The sequence below is a fragment of the Siphateles boraxobius genome, unplaced genomic scaffold (assembly GCF_051911475.1).
Source record: "Siphateles boraxobius isolate OS27281-9 unplaced genomic scaffold, OSU_SipBor_1 33, whole genome shotgun sequence".
NCBI lineage: Eukaryota > Metazoa > Chordata > Actinopteri > Cypriniformes > Leuciscidae > Siphateles > Siphateles boraxobius.
Genome location: NW_027508953.1, coordinates 11,078,083 through 11,095,562, shown reverse-complemented (window position 1 = coordinate 11,095,562; position 17,480 = coordinate 11,078,083). Strand labels below are relative to the sequence as shown.

At 38.3% G+C, this 17,480-nt stretch overlaps 1 protein-coding gene across 3 annotated transcripts in view; it reads right to left on the bottom strand.

Moving 5' to 3' along the window:
- Window positions 1-6,257: 6,257 nt before the first annotated feature.
- The window catches only part of trak1b (trafficking protein, kinesin binding 1b), a 58,289-nt gene continuing 47,066 nt past the window's right edge, over window positions 6,258-17,480 (bottom strand). For all 3 annotated transcript variants that reach the window (XM_077195534.1, XM_077195535.1, XM_077195533.1), the window contains 14 exons: window positions 16,922-16,998; window positions 16,135-16,251; window positions 15,758-15,855; window positions 15,376-15,484; window positions 14,788-14,866; window positions 14,571-14,701; window positions 14,387-14,461; window positions 14,121-14,258; window positions 13,722-13,798; window positions 13,385-13,600; window positions 12,484-12,737; window positions 11,297-11,584; window positions 9,066-9,168; window positions 6,258-8,991 (listed from right to left, as the gene is read on the bottom strand). In XM_077195534.1, the coding sequence (XP_077051649.1) occupies window positions 8,214-8,991; window positions 9,066-9,168; window positions 11,297-11,584; window positions 12,484-12,737; window positions 13,385-13,600; window positions 13,722-13,798; window positions 14,121-14,258; window positions 14,387-14,461; window positions 14,571-14,701; window positions 14,788-14,866; window positions 15,376-15,484; window positions 15,758-15,855; window positions 16,135-16,251; window positions 16,922-16,972 (2,514 nt within the window). In that variant the 5' untranslated portion in view covers window positions 16,973-16,998 and the 3' untranslated portion in view covers window positions 6,258-8,213. The remainder of the gene's footprint in view (window positions 8,992-9,065; window positions 9,169-11,296; window positions 11,585-12,483; window positions 12,738-13,384; window positions 13,601-13,721; window positions 13,799-14,120; window positions 14,259-14,386; window positions 14,462-14,570; window positions 14,702-14,787; window positions 14,867-15,375; window positions 15,485-15,757; window positions 15,856-16,134; window positions 16,252-16,921; window positions 16,999-17,480) is intronic.

Sequence of the window (17,480 nt, the reverse complement as noted above, 5' to 3'; positions counted from 1 at the left end):
AATTTTAAAACCATCAATAAATTAACACCTCAAGGGCGCAATATTCACATGTCGAAAAGGAACTGAAACAAAAGAAACACTTTACAAAACTTCAATATAAAATAATAAATACAAAAAAACAAATACAAAAGAAAGTTTAAGGGCGAGAGATAGCCTGCTGTAACACCCAATTCACACACCACGCTTAATACCCACGCACACACACTCTGGTGAGGTCAATTCAAAGAAGCACGGCACTCAAGGTGAACACCTTTAAACAGCAGCCAAACCCCCTCTATACACTTTCCCCACCACTCCAATTACAAAGGAAAAGGACAAACAATAAACACTAGTAAATAGCTGGTACTAACCAGCCCCAAATAAAGAACAAAAACGTCAACGGTTCACAAACATGAAAAACAATACACGAAAACAATATTCAGATCAATCTCACCTTGTAACTCAACATGGGTTTAAACCTACAAAAATAAATTAAGCTACCTGCAATACAAGCAACAAAATAATAATAAACAAAACAAAAAGAGAAGTAATTACAATTCGCAGCAAAACCAGGAACCAACAAATAATTTTTTTTTTTTAAATAAACAGGGCCACAGTCGCCCGCACACTCGACGGGCAAGCCAGCCAGAAAACAGCCACGCTTCCACTTTTGCCCTCACTCTTCGGCGAGCAATCGTCCGGGCCCGCGCTGTTATAAAACACACACACAAGTCCACTCCAATTAAATTACGACCAGAATAAGCCCAGGCAAGGCAGCAGCGCGTTACATCAACAGACGCGCATCTCGTCCCGTAACACAGATGAAACCCTTGATTGCGTCACTCAACCTGTCAAACATTAAACAGAAGAATTACTAATAAAACAATAAAAGAGAAAACAAACCACGCGAATGGCTCTTGTACATAGGTTCGTTGTTTTCACATGACACTGGCCAATCAACAACACGGGTACACTTCACCCTGCTACATTCATTTATGTATGTATATATATATATATATATATATATATATATATATATATATATATATATATATATATATATATATATAAACAGCGCCTATGTCCCGAGATAACCCTCCCTGTATGTCACCTAGCAGCAGTAACGCCGTGTCAGACACGTTTCTGGTGTGCAAAGACAGAAAACGCCACGCTCACGTCACGCAGCTAGTGTGTCACCGGCCTAACTCGCATCCTGTTTATTTTTCTTTATTTGACAAAAAGCACAACACTTTGTTTTTATTGTGAGTATACACAAAAAAAATAGACACTTAACATGATCGAATGATGTATAACACTTATATGTAAGATCAAAATCAACAGAGTATTTTGAGTCTCTTTTGCACTGATAAGAAAAAAAAGCGAGCTGGTCACGTCGGCGTGACCGCCAACCCCAGGGGGTTAAAGGGCACATATTCTCTGTCTGGATGGATAACAATCATCTGATATATATAATGACTAAACCAAAGCTTGATGCCTGTGAACAGTGCTGGGTGTCGCAAAGCTCGCACCTTATACTTTGAGATACGCAGGCAACAAGAACATTGTGGCAGATGCTATCAGTCGAGACCCCTTTTCAAAGACAATCGGCCATAGGCTGCTCAATAAACAGTATGAGAGTTTGTTGTCTGAAGGTATTGGTGAGGAAGGAATTTCAGGATACTTTCCGACTAAAAGTTCAATGTCAGCGGCAAGGGTCGGAGACTGACCCAGGAGAGATCTTTCCAGTGGTTAGCTCAGGTACATGCAGTGTTGGTGACCTTCATGCCATTTGTGAAGCTTATGACAAATGGTAACGGGCAGCAAAGTCTAGGGCAGTGCAGTTGATCCAGTCGATTCAGCAGTTTGTACCATCAAGTCTGGACGCATTGCCTGAACTCTCACTATTAGAACTTCAACAAAGACAGGAACAGGATCCTAACATATCTGTGGTTGTTCCTTTTGTGACTCGCAAGAGAAGACCTTCCAGATGTGAGAAAGCATACCTCAACCCAAGTGCACTTTCTCTCAGCAAACAATGGGAGAGACTTACCTTCCTGGATGGCATACTCTATCGAGTAAGCAAGGACCCGGTGAGTAAGCACAGAAGATATCAATTTGTGCTCCCTCAGAGTCTTAGAGCCAAAGTGCTGAGTGGCATTCATGACCTCGCTGGACATCAAGGGCAGGCAAGAACACTCGTTTAGTGAGACAACGATTTTACTGGCCTAAGATGGAGCAAAACATCAAGTCTTATGTTAAATGTTGTCAAAGATGCATTCTCGCTAAAACGCCTAAGCCATCCGCTAGAGCCCCGTTGGAGAGTATAAGAACTTCAGCACCCATGTAATTGGTATGTTTGGATTTCTGGAGCACAGAAGACTCTAGGCAGAACTCTGTTAATGTGTTGTGGTCACGGACCACTTCACAAAATTAGCTCACGCATTCCCATGTGCAAATCAGACGGGCGAAGCAAGGGCCCAGAAAGGCTTTCTATGGCTTTCCTGAGCATATACACACCCATCAGGGCGCTAATTTTGAGACCGGTTTGATCGCAGAGCTACTTAAATTGTCAGGAGTTGCTAAGTTACATAGCATATCATCCAATGGCCACGATTTAATAGGACTCTAGGAGCTATGTTACGTTCTTTGCCCCTCAATGCTAAACATTAGTGGCCCCAACATATTCAGACTCTAATATTTGCTTATAACGCCACTGTGCATGAAACAACAGGCTTCCCACCTTTTGACCTCATGTTTGGTCGTGTGCCAAGACTTCCAGAAGACGTGATGTTCAAACGGGTACTCCGAGATCCCGTGGTGGTTGATTAGGAAGTCACGCCAAGACGCTACTCTTTCATCTCCATGAAGCAGCAACTATCGTGCAGCAGCATGCTGTCAAAGAACAGAAAAAACAAGTTCAGGGATATAACAAAAGAGTTAAAGGCACTCACCTAAGCGTTGGAGATCATATGCTGATTGCTAATAAGGGAGAGAGAGCCGACAAGTGGGAGTCAACCGTCTATGTTGTCATCAACCGGAATTCCCAGACGCCTACCTACGTAGTGCAGGATGAAAAAGGATCTAAGAGCTACATCACAATCTCTTGTTGAACATCAGTTTCTTACCTGTTCAGACAGAACTTGGAGGAGCCTGTAATCCATATCTCGATGACTGTGATGATGAAGGAGGGTCAGGTTCTCATCAGCAGCCCTAGGATTTTGCAGATTGTTTGGATAGTAAAAGTTCAGAGAGACGAACAAACCTCTGGGTCTTAGATGAAACAGAATATTCCCTAGGTCAAAGCTCACAAAGTGAAACTGGATCTGTGCAGTTCCATGCTGAGGGAGAACAGTAGAGTCAAGATGATGATTGTTCTAAGAAGTCCTGTGATGATGACAGTCACATTACGGAGCCTTTTAATGATCAGATGGACTGTTTTAGTCTTGATTGTGACAGAGCCACTCCCATAGTGGAGGCAAGATACATGCCCAATATAGAACAGTCTAGTTCAGAGACTAGAGACCGAGACACTCAGGGTGTAGAGAATCCTCAAGAACGAGTTATACGTGCTGGAAGAGTGGTTAAGAAGGTCACTCGTCTTATTGCATCTATGGCACAAAAACAGTTAAAGATGAAATCACTTACGAACACATTGGGTTGAAAAAAGTCCCAGTGACTACTCGCCTTGTTTTAGAGTTATTTTTATTGTACAAACTCTGACACACATGAGTTTTATCCCTTTGACTGTTTAGTAATTAATTAATGTGATTTATAGATGTGATACTATTGACTTGGATTTATGGTTTGAAACCTGGTGTGGTGTAAAAGGCATCATTTAATTCTGGGAGTTTTTCTAAGGCCTGATCACCCTTGAATTTCTCTCAACCTTTTAAGAAGGTAGCTTTTTAACCCTTTGAAGCACAAGCTATGCAAACCCCTTCTAATGCACAACATGGGTCTAAAAAGACCCGTATTCATTTTCTATGTTATTTCATGCATGGCTTGGCATGTTCATTGTTTCATCTCTTGAAATCCCTTTATTTCAGCATTTAATATTCCATGATCTATGAATTTATGATTTATGAATATTCAAAATATTTTTTTTTCAATTATCACAAATTCATATTTTTATATTTCCTAGGTTTTGTGTTAATACATCAAGTTTACACACAGGTCAAAAATGGCCATCTATGCAAGCAATTTTGCAGTTATTTAGATCAACACATTTACTGTAACAATTGAAATATGTTTATTGGCCACTTTGTCACACATAACACACATATAACTGATAACACCGAAATTGAACTGCAGTGTAATGCAAATGTAGTGAATTATGGTGAATGTGAAATGAATGAATAAAAAAAACTGACAAAATAAAATCACACGGGTACAGCGCCATCTTAAATTGCCATCTCAGTGCTTACATGTCTCACAAATGACAACTACACGTTTGTGCTACTTGCACACAGGCCTGGTGCACTCTTCGAATGGCACTCCTGCTGATGTCCTCCTGTGGCCGGGAGGTGGCTGCGTTTTTTTTATTTTTATTATTGTTAGATTTATATAGCACTTTTGTCTGAACTCAAAGTGCTTTACATGGAAGGGGGTAATCTTCTCAACCACCACAAATGTGCAACATCCACCTGGATGATGCGACAGCAGACGTATTGCGCCAGAACGCCCCACCACACACTGGCTTATTGGTGGAGAGGAGATGAATTGGAGATGAAGCCAATCAGTATATGGGGATGATTAGGGGGCCATGATGATGGACAGAGGAAAATGGGCAAATTTGGCCAGGATGCCAGGGTTAAACCCCTACTTTTTTCTGAACGACATCCTGTGGTTTTTTGGAGGTGCCCTCCAAGCGCCTCTTCATATGGGGCATGACAAGCTCCTCGACAATGCAGCTCCTTGATGAATAGCCGTCGTGAATTGGTCACACCACCCATGTAATCAGGGTGTTGTGCAGTAAAGTTGGTGTAGGCATTTAGGATGGCAACATCTAGCATATTGAAGTATTGGATAATTTCTGGTTTCTTAACACTGTTATCATCCACTTTTTTTCATCATGCATGGTGCTCAGGAGGACAACTGCCTTTCCCTTCTTCGACACATAGCTTACCATGGTCATGTTACCATTGAATCCAAATTCTGAGCTAAGTTTCTCCCTCAATTTGGATGGCTTCATCATGACAGGCGCTATGTCTGGCATGTTCTGGGAAGAGTCTACTGACAAACGTAAAGGGTGACCGATAGCATTGATTTATGACAACAAATGCAAATATCGAAATTTGGAAATTAAAGGTTTCCGCCCGACAGCGACAATATATACTTGTATATATAATAAATTTCTATTTCAACTTTTATTTTGTTGACCTAGCTAACATTAGATAGAATAGAATATGTCAACAGCAAACTAGCCAATAGTATTGGACATGTTTCTCTTTCTCACTAGTAATGGATTTCAAGGTCAAGGTAACGTTAGCCTAAACATTCAAATATTATATCCATTTGTCTTTCACATACTATCAAATATTTTCTGTGAAAAATAAATAAAAATAAAATAAGACATGCATGAAATATACAAAAGCAGGGCATATTGAATTGTGAAATGTTTGGTTGCAGGGGAATAGTTTTCTGCAGTAAATATGTTCCTACTATTTACAAATATCAAAGGTTCCAATATGGGTCATTTTTGACCCAGGTGTGTAAAATTGATGTAGAAATACAAAAACTGTGTCTGTTTATAAAGTAAGAAAGGAAAAATAAACATAATGATTTGTGGAAATCACAAAAAAAGATATTTAATGTATACATGGATTAATAAATGATAAAATAAAATTTTCAAAGATTCAGCAAAGAAATACTCAGCCATAATTGAAATAACATAGGGAACGAATACGGGTCATTTTAGACCCATGTTATGCGTTAGAAGGGTAGTGACACAAAAACGATTTTTATTTGAAAAGTAAGAAAGGAAAAATTAAAATAAGGATTTGTAATGACCTAAAACAATTTAATTGAGGAATACCTGGAATACTGAATGATGAAATTAATTTCTTGCAAAGATAAAGAAAATGAAAACTCGGTCGGGTCACTTTAGAACCAAGTTGTGCACCCAAGGTTTAAAGCTGAAATAGGAGGAGAGACATTTAGGAAACCCAAGTCAAGTGTATAAGTGAAATAGGAGACATTTAGGAAACCCAAGTCAAGTGTATAAGTGAAATAGGTTAAGTTTTTTTGGTGAATTCAGAAGAGGGTGAATGTAACAAGTATTGATTTGTAACTTGTTTTATTTAATTTTTTTTATTCACACAAAATCCTTATGGTTTCTGCTGGAAATTAATATGCATATGTGAGAAAAGAAAAGAAAAAATATATTATTTCTCAATGAGTTTTGCGTTCGTCACTGTTGTGACGTCATTGACGCGTGGCACGCGCACGCTCTCGCTTCGGGAAGTCTGACTCCAGTCTTTATTTAGCATAACACCACACCACACCACACAACACAACTCAGAGGGGTTGCTGAGACGTGGCGAGAGACATATGCGCACGACCAAACCGGCTACACACGCAGCAGAATAGCTTCTTAACACGGTTATTGCAACTACACAATCTTTTTCTTAAAATTTTAAACAAATCAAAACTTTCTTGATGTAAGCTTTTTCAAAGTCAAATTGTTTAGTAATTCATTTGTAGTCACAATTTATATTTGTACTGAATAATAAAACTCATTTCAAACAATTATGTATCATGAGCTTTTAGATTTTTTTTATCATGAGAAAATACAACTGGTAGGCTACTTCACTTGTAATGGCTATCAGTGGGAGGACAAGGAAAGGAATACAAATGAGTGAGGAAACAGTGCCCTCAAGTTGACAGTTATGGATATTGACGACCAGAAGAGTAATTTTTTTTCCTCTGCATTTATTTTAAATGGAAAATAAAATAATAATAAAACACATTAAAGCTTATTCACTAATCTAAAAGGTTTTGCCCTTGTAAGACCATAAGCTAAGAGCAACTAAATCTCAAAAACTTTATGAAACAGTTGGTGTTAAACAGCACATACGTCAAAGTGCACATTTTAATAACATGAAAAAAACAAGGTAAATGAATAAAGACAATAAAATTGCAATTAAACACATGTGCTCAGTGCTCATTCTAGTTTACAGTGCTCTCCAGCTGCTCAAATGTTTCCTAATAGTTTAGCAAAGGCATGACAGATTCCTGAAATCAGTCTATCCATGTAGCCAACCCTCAATTTATTCTTCCACTCATCGAATCAAAAGCTACTGTTTACTACTTTATTAAATATTTATCTTATAAAAAAGATATAAACTGAGAAATGGAAGAAAAGAGAGATGGTCAGGTGAGTGATTAAACCTGTCCTACTCATTCTCTCTGCCAGCATCAACACATCAGCCTCAAATGCCACCCTTCAAAACCACCAGCAGGCATCCAGGGAGAACACATCTCTATAGTTGCCCAAAGCAGGAGCAGAACACCATTGATCCCGAATCAGTACATTTTATTATATCCTGGAAATACCCTGAGCTCCAAAAACTACACGTGAAATGTGATAACTTACTTCTAATTCATAGTGACTGAATCATACATGTGACTGTATATTTTCCGGTTCAATTATTTTTTGGATGGTTTATTCCTTCCTGCGTGTGCACTGGGAAGTGAAAGTGAGGTCAAAGGTTATGTACAATCAGCACCATCGGTACAGGAACATATCGCATTTGATTTTACAGCGCAATTCAGGGAGTTAAGTGTGGAGAAACTTCAAACTATGTGTGTGTGCGTGTTTTTAAAGTAGTTTTTAAAAAGGGATAGTTCACCTAAAAATGAAAATTATGTCTTTATTTTTTCACCCTCAAGTCCTTCCAAATGTTGGAAATGATGTGACTGAGTAAATGACAGTGTAATTATGTTTATGAAGATTTTTTGAAAAATGTCTTGGCTTTTGTCCATACAATAAGTCAATGAAGTCCAATAGTTTTGGATCCGACTGACTTTCATTGTATGAACAGCTAAAATATTTTTCAAAATAATATATCTTGTAAAGTTATACAGGTTTGGAATGAGGGTGAGCAAATGAAGATAGATTCAGAAAAAAATTGGGTGAATTATTTAAGTTAGTGTGTCTTTGTACAAGTTATGACTTCTGTGTTAGTAATTTAGTGTCCAATCTATCGATTGTGTGATTCATTACTGTGCATAACTTATTTGAGACTTGTTTGCTTAGGTAGTTTAGGAGTCAGTAACATTTCATCCCCTTGAGGGCCGGGCCCTTTCATCGCCATACTGGCCCCAACCATAGCAGGATAGCTACGATTCCTCCTCATCCCTTCGTTTAATGGACTAAAGGGGGACCCTGCCCTTCGTAGCGCACCAAGATGACTTATAAGTGGGCCTGGCCTTGGAATCCCACCCCCTGTTGCCCCAGAAGCCCCAGGGCTTGCCAAACCCAACCTTTTCAGCTTATCAACTAAATTGAGATTATACATACTGACATCAGTTTGGCTCTCACAGTCTTTAGCCTGAGCTCCGGACACCCCTGCTACCTCTTTCAAAATGGACCGTGCCGGTTTGGAAGCCAAAAAGTTTTCATAGGATGGGCTTTTGAAAGAGAAAGACATAGAGGTGTCTAAATCAGAAACCACCGATCCCGGGCTAGGAGTGTGGTGGGTGGGGGAATTAGGTGGGGTATTGGGGCGGAGGGGGTCGTGAGGTGGAGGTGGAAGAACTGAGGTGGAAAAGAGGACTCCTCCACTTCCTCTGTCCCAGCTCTGAGGCTGGTACACGGCAGCAGAGATGCCCCTCTCCTGCAGGAGGCGCACCAGCCCCAAAGACGTGCTGAAGGTTTTTGTGGGGTCCCGCAGGTTGGTGAAGGATTGTGACTGGGACAGGCTCATTCGACGAGGAGTACAGGGCGTGGCAGCAGGTGTCGACCGCAGACTGCTTGAAATCACGCAGGATGAGGTTGGGACGTGATTTAAACTGGAGAGAGAAGCAGAACATTATGTGCTGATTGGCTTGTCAATTATTGTCTCAGTTACAGGACAGTACATTACCTGGGGGTCACCGTTGTGAGCTCATCAGAAGGATGGAGGATTTTGCAGGTGGTGAAGGTGTAGGTTGAACTTGTATGAGCCATGCATTTGCCTGGGAAATACACTGAAAAAGGTACAAAAGCTGAGAACAAAGTTTTCATTTATTTTTATCAAAAGGACTGTTTGTTTTTTATTTAACGGGCTACCGGAGGAGTTTTGAGATTTATAGTCAAACTAGACTTGACCCTCCCTTCGCCAGCAATAAATTTTTCTATGACCCTCCAAAATGATTGCGAAAAAAGGCATGACCCTCCCCGATAATTTATTAATTACTTCTGTACTGATTTGCGCTTGGCAAAGATGTTCAGATATCTCTATGTCTAGTAGACCTACACCAAACGTTCATTAAAAAGGGTCCTGTACAGGGCTGTACAGTGTGACATATCTACGAAAAGACTGGTCTGTGCGATGAATAAATGTACCACTGTAGCACGCGTGCCATACAGTTTTGTAAACTCTGTTACATGTGTTTGTTTTCAGACATGATTATGGTCGTTTTATACTTGTGCTTATGTGATATCACGATTTTTGATCGTGGTTGATTTAATGTCTCCACCATCTGCCTTTGAAGAAATATGATAGTATCGCTACAGCGTACATTCTATCAGCTGCAGTTCTGGCGCCTCAAGCTTGGCTTATACTCGACCGTGTCCGCTAGGGTTGCCATCCGTCCCTTAAAATACGGAATCGTCCCGTATTTGTGAAATAAACAGCGCGTCCCGTTTTGAATCAATACGGGACGCGGTTTGTCCCGTATTTCCGATAGTGTTGCCACCCGCTGTTCTTCTTTTTAACAACCTGTCTCGGGAAATTTATACACTCTCCCGTTTTTCGAAAGGCTACGATGAATATGTCCCGGTTTTCGAAAGTCTACGTGAATATGTACCTATGTTCAAACAGCGCGCACGGCAGAGAGGTAGAGAGCGCGAGACCTTTCATGCGTGTGCGTGTGTGCCTCATGAAGCGCATGTAAGCAGCAAATGCTTAATGCGACATGAAACCGAAGCCCGAAGCGGGAAGCCCGAAGCTGTCAAACAGCTCGCGTCTGATTTTTGTTGGGTCAGACCCATCTGCTAGCGATGGGGGGCCGAGACTGAGAGAGCAACATGGACAATTATGCACCAAACAAGCCACTTTGAAATGTTGATGTTTTCATGAATACAAAGGTTGGGTGACCCTCCCCCTAGACTAAAAAAAGTTGGATGACCCTCCCCTCAACAAAGAATAAAAAGACATGACCCTCCCCTATTTTCCTCCGGTGGTCCATTCCATAAATACCGAACGGTCCCTAAATAAATACGTTTTTATTCAGTTTTTTATTTTATTTACATGGCTACTTACCAAATTCATAGATTTGAAATATTGATTTGAGAAATTTGTAATTTTGTTACCTGAAATGTGTTAGCCTAATTTATAGGAAATTGTTTGCCTGGGACAATTGGCAAATATACAGTTTTGAAATCAATTAATCAATCAAATAAATAAATATATAATTTTAAATAATTTAATCTAATCAATTAAAACAATTTGTTATTATTTAAAAAAAATTACATTTACATTTAACAAATACATGGATTTGAAATATTGATTTAAGACATTTGTAATTTTTTAATTTATTAGCTTAATATATAGGAAATCGTTTGCCTGGGATAGTGGGCAAATATACAGTTTTAAGCGATCGACAATCACAATCAATCGATCATTCAATCAATCATTAAATATTTTATAATAAAATGTCATTTATTTAGGTCAAATATTTTTGTATAAGGACTAATTACAGATGTAGCAAATATTAATTTATTTTATCTAAATGAATCAATAATTTATTTAAAATAAAATAAACTGTTTTTTTTTTTTTAAATTTACACAGCTATTGACCAAATACATAGATTTAAATATTGATTTGAGAAATTTGTAATTCTGAAATTTGAAATGAATGGGACAATGGGCAAAGCTATAGCCTTGATTTCTTTTTAAATAAATAAATACAAATATTTTGCATTAATTGTAATTTATTTTTTTATTTCAGGTTTGATAAGGAATCTATATATTTAGTTAACATTTATCAAACATTATGTAGCATATGACCATTTCTGACTTCATACATACAAGAAAAAGTGTTCTTAGAAACACAAGTATTATTTATTTTATAATGCAAGCTCTCGGTAGCACACAGAAACATGTTGACTTACTTGAGAACTCTATGGATGCGTGACCTGTGCTGAGACATGGTGACGGGGAGGCTGAGGGAGCAATGCTATGGGCAGGAGGGACACTGGGATTAGATGTGGTTGTGGTGGGAAGGTTCTGGAAGTACTGTTCTCCAGACTCATCTTCCTCGTAGTCGGCATAGTGATATACTTCTTCCAGATCCAGCTCCAAAGGACGGAAGCCTTTCGGGACCACACCAGGTCGAGCATCCAGGATACCGCCCAGATTAGGCTGAGCTAACTGCTGCCAGTGCTGAAGGGTAGCTGAGCCTAGGAAAAAAAAACACGAGGGATATTGAGACAGAGAACTGTGTGATTTCATAACCTAATTTACACAGTGGCTACATCAACTTAGTGTGAAAACAAACACATATTAACAATGCTGCAATGATGTGATAATGAAAAACTAAATATTAAGGAAAGAAAGAAAGATAGAGAATAAGATGTCTTTATTGAAGATACACAGAATAAAAGTGCAGAACACAGAATAAGAGATGAGGGGGGGAAATACAAGTACAAGAAATACAGAAACAGAATAAAAATGGATGAAGAATAACACAAACAAGAGTTCTATTTTTTCACGTATTGTGCATTAGGTGGTGGTAATAAAATAGAAAACAGAACTCCCCCCAAGAACTTACACAACAAACTTGACAAATCAATATTTAAATCACTACTTCATACACTATATTAGACACTAGATTATATAGAAATGACTAATGGGACTCTTTTACATCTCACATACATAGTATAGCATAGATATAACACACAAAATAAATTCCTGCCTCTTTGACTGCCTCATAGTAGAGCTTTTATGAATATGCATAACAGTAATTGCAAATGCAAAATAAATTGCATCAGCCAAGTGATACGGTGGAGGGTGTGAAAATGCGTTCAATTCAAAATTAGCTTTTTTTAAATTAAAAGGTTAGTTGACAGAATTTTTATTTTTTGATGAACTATTCCTTTACATTTATCCATTTTTAAAACTTTGTCAAAACCTGATCACTGGTGTAAATGTACCCAGGAGCGGGACTCTCTAAAGTAGGAGTGTTTACGGGGATGCATTAGCGCCCACAGTGAATTGAAAAGCATCATAGTGGGTGGGCGTGGCCTGGAACGGTAATGCAAAAATGTCTTAGGATAGACATTTTGGGTATTTCGGTCACCTTCCAGAGGTTTGACAATCTGGAGCTTGTCGGGAAGATAAGGCCGACTGGACCAAGCGCCCAGGGACATGATGCTCTCACTATGGACAAGCCTGTTTGAATAATCTCCACTGTCCGCCGGCTCCCGGTTACGCCTCCCCCGCTCCCCCTCAAAGAAGAGACGCTCACTTATACAGTTTTGTCGACGTAGAGACAGTCGCCGCAGAGCGAGCTTGAGCTCCTCGGAGCCAGATCGCTTCTCAGAGGAGTCCACACTGCAGTCAGAGAACAAGAAAAGTCGTATGATTGAAAACATGGGTCATACTCATTTTACACTGTAAAAAGTAATCAGCTGACTTAACTTAAAAGAAATTGGTCAAACCTGTTGCCGTAAAATTAGGTAGGCCTTAATTAACTTCATGTTTAATTGAAAAAATTAAGTTATGACAATTCCTTGAAAATTCCATATAACTTAATTTTTTCAATTACGCATTAATTATATTTACTTAATAATTTTAAGGCAACGGGATTCTTCACTTTTTTTAGGTTAAGTCAACTGATCACTTGTTACAGAGTAGTTAAAGGGATTCTGAACTATTCACAGTATTTGATAGCTTCAACTTTTCCATCAGGAATATCAACCCATTTATATGTCCCCCTTCACGAGTTACATTTTAAATTGTTAATATTAACAATTAATAAGTGTTATTTTGATGTAAAACTCAAATTTTTTATTTTCCTGAGGATGACCCACAAACTCATTCAAGTGGGCCAGAACCAGTGGCCTTTCAGACCCATGAACATTTTAACATGCATTTATTGTTTCCCCAGCAAAGCAGTGACTAGATTATGATTCGGCTAAAGGTCAATTGAAAGTTATTGGCTTACAGCCTCTGTAAGTATAGCCTCATAATAGACTCACGTAGCATCTGAGGAGCCGGTCTCCTGGAGCATGCTCTTTGTACGGTTATCAGCCTCAGGTACTGCATTGGTGCTATTGCTGTCGGATAGGGCGGAGCTAAGGAAGGACAGCGTCTGATTGGACCCAGGGATGTTAGCAGCAGAATTAGCAGAAGATTGCTGTCTGACGGACTGGTTGATGTTCTTCACAGTCTCAAACACACGCTTATGACGGACCCTTGAGACAAAAGCATATTTTGTTATTGTATCAAAGATTCGTTGAGAGTAAAAGAAAAATCAGATAATGACCAATGAAAGAAAATGTGCTGTGTGATGGGAAGGAAAAAAATAGTTCAAACTTCTGTTCTTCATTGTCAGGATTCTCGAGACTCAATTCTTTCCTCATGGTTCCCTCAATTTCGGCAGCCAGGCAGTCCTAAAACACACACACACACACACACTTTTTCTGTTTGGGGCTTGTTCTCCACTCAGACTTTTTAAATTCCCGTTTCAATGCATAAAATGAACCATTAGATTTTCAATTCATTTAGTATTTTTGTACAATTTGTAATTTTTAGAACAAAAAACTGCAGGCCCGCACCCTGCTGGTATAACATTTTAGCATTTTACAGAGCAATTTTTCACAAGTTTTCCAAAAAGGTTTCTGATTATGATGGAAATGAGAATTTACAGAGAAACACATCTCTACTGCAAGTGCACTGGCCTTGCATGAGTTATATAACTGCGTGTTTTTGTACCATGGGAAAAAGTCCCAGAGGGTGATAGCGTCGAGGAGTTCCTGCAGACACACTGCGGTTCCGTAAGTTCTTGAGCTCCTCATGAGCCTCGTGGAGCATTTCAATGCACTCAGAGTATTTCTCCTCCAGCTCCTGCAGCTGTGTGTGTGAGGAACCAACAATAGTCAATAACATTCACACAGATTGAATAAGTGAATATATTATGAAGACATGCTTTCGTAAGATTAAATACGTGGAATACTGATTTATTGTTTGAAATAAAGTGCCTCGTTTGTGAGCTGTCTCTGAGCGTCTTTAGCTGCCGAAAGGTGCTGAGAAAGTTCTTCGTTCTCAATGGCAAACTGTCAAAAACATACACAAACACACATACAAATGTAAATCTCAGCACATATTTATCTCATACATTTTTTAATTTGTTCTCCGATAGAGTGAAAGATCCAAATGACTCACAGTTTTGGCTTTTTTCTGCAGGTCCACTATCTGAGAGAGTAAGTGTGTGATTTCCTCCTGTTGGCGAGAGGCATCTTCTGTCTTTTTGGCCAGCTCTTCTGCTATACTGGATATCTGGATGCTGGACTGCCCTGTATGAAGAGGAAGGGTGGACTTATTTTAGTTTTGTTAAAATATAGAGCTCTACACCTCCAGTCCAAGGCAATGTTTCACTCACTTAGCTCTCTGACGCAGTCATTCACCAGCTGCTGTTCTTTCTCCTCATATGACTCTGTCTCAGACTTCAGATGACTCGCCTAGCGACAAGAAAGACAGACAAGTACTCAGTCAAGTTAAAATATAAATAAGTACTGTTTACAAACTGTTTCATAATGTTCTTTGTAATCTTGTAAAGTACCTTCAACCAAATATTTTCTAAATACATCAAATGAAGATTTAACAAAAGCAAAGTGATTTGCAATCTTTGTACGGAGGAATCATTAACCCCCCAGAAAAATTAAATATCACCCTATAAGTGAAGCATTATTATTGATCGTTTGCTGTATTGATATATATATATATATATATATATATGTGTGTGTGTGTGTGTGTGTGTGTGTGTGTGTGTGTGATTTTTAAAAGAGAAATGTATACTTTTATTCAGCAAGGACACATTAAACTGATTAAAACAGTAAACACATTTATAACTTTAGAAAGATTTCTGTCAAACTATAGCTGTTCTTCTGAACTTTCTACTGTATTTATCAAAGAATCCGGGGGGGATTCTTATATATTATATATATAATTTCTCTGCATGTGCATGTACCTCTGATCTGAGAGAAAGGTTTTCCTGCTCAAGGTCTCGAAGTTTGTGCTGCAGAATGTCCAGAGATGAACCGCTAGGGGCAGAAACTCCAGCCCTTCCCTGTTGACCCCTGAACCCAAAACAAAAAAACTATAAATATAAAATATTACAATTCTGATTTCTTTACTTTTATTAAAGATCTTTGGGCTGTCTCATTCAGCAGAAATAACAAGTGTTATAACAAAATAATTGTTTAGTTACACATTATAAATTAAAATATAGCTAAAAAGTCCTGAAGAAAAACACCCAAGCTAAAAATATCCTAACTGAAGCCAACATAACTTGCTACATTGGCCTTGAGCGAGAGACAAATGAGAACAGTGTTATAAAACAGTGGACTGACGTGGGCGATCCAGACCCCTCTTCACTCTCCTCCGCTGCATTAGTGTAGAACTGCAGGAGCTCGTCTTTTAGATTCAACTCATGGTGCAGCTGAGCCACCTGCGGTACAATCAAATCAACAACATTGAATAAAACTACAAAAATGAATTCATTACTCATGACTTCATTGTTACTAATAGGCTGAACATACTGTAGGCTAATTGTCATTACTCATATCATTGGTAATATTTTAACAAACTTAACTGAGCTGAAACTTCATAAAAGCTTCTGAATACACTAAGTTGCAGTACTTCTTTGCACAGTATATCAGCAGGGGCAACTCATTTTTTGCACCAGAGCCACTTTCACCTACACATTCAAATGAATCTGTTCATGTACCTCTTCCCTGATGGTGCCCACTTGTTCCTCCAGGTATTCGTTCTGCTCAGACAGTATGCGATTCTTCTTCAGGAGGGACTGACCGATGCGGGCAGAGAGCTCCAGATCCCGCTCTTTCTGTAGAAAGAGTCGAAGGAAAGATTCTCAAATAGACAACCATTCAAGTCTGGAGTCTGTAAGATTTTTTTTGTTGTTGTTGAAAGTGCTTTTGAAAGGCTGCATTAATTTGATCAAAAATAAAGTATAAAAGTAATACTGTTCATTATTATTACAATTTGAAATAACTATTTTCTATTTTAATGTATTTAAAAAAAAAAACTATTCCTGTGATGGCAAAGCTGACTCACATCATCTTTCAGAAATCATTCTAATATGATGATTTGCTTTGGCAATGTAAAGTTTTCTTTCACCATGCCAATAAAGCTATTTAAATCTTGATTTGGTGCTCAAAAAACATTTCTTATTATTATCAATATTATGCTGCATACAATTTTTGTGGAAACTGTGATTAAATTTTTTCAGGATTCTTTGATGATTTGAAAGTTCAGAAGAACAGCATTTTATTGAAATATATATATATATATATATATATATATATATATATATATATATATATATATATATATATATATATATATATTTGTAACATTATAAATCTTTACTGTTACTTTTGATCAAATTTATGCATCCTTGCTGAATAAAAGTATTGATTTCTTTTGTAAAAAGTCTTACTGACCCCAAACTCTAGCATCAAAATAAATGCACATAATTTCATTTTAATTTTCACCTCCTCCAGAAGTCTTGTGACAGCATCAATGTCATTGTAGGTCTTAGTCATCTGGCCCACTCGCTCAGCACATAGTACTGAAACAGACCGAAAGAGTGTAGAAAAAATTGTTAGCAAAGCACTTGAGCACATCAGACCTGTGTTATAGATACAGTACAATACAGTGAGAATCTTACATTGACTTAACCTAAAAAAAGATCCTGACATAATAACTCTTAAGCATACAGACATCTAATGTGAATTTAAGTAGATAAAGAGGAAGGAAAACAGCTATGGCTTGCTGACCTCGCACCATCACGCTCTTACAATAACATCAATGACAAATCATGCATGATTGTCCCGGCGACTGTTTCCATGGTGCTGTTACCCAGCAACCCCATCCACAGTCAGCCAGAATCAGATCATCCACAATTACTGTTACATCACACTCTTACAGTAACGCAGACACACATAAACAAATGTATGCACAAAAATAAAAATGTAATAAGAGATTAAATTAAAATATAAACTTTACAACATCTTGTTATTTAAACATTTGATACTAAATTCAATGTACAGG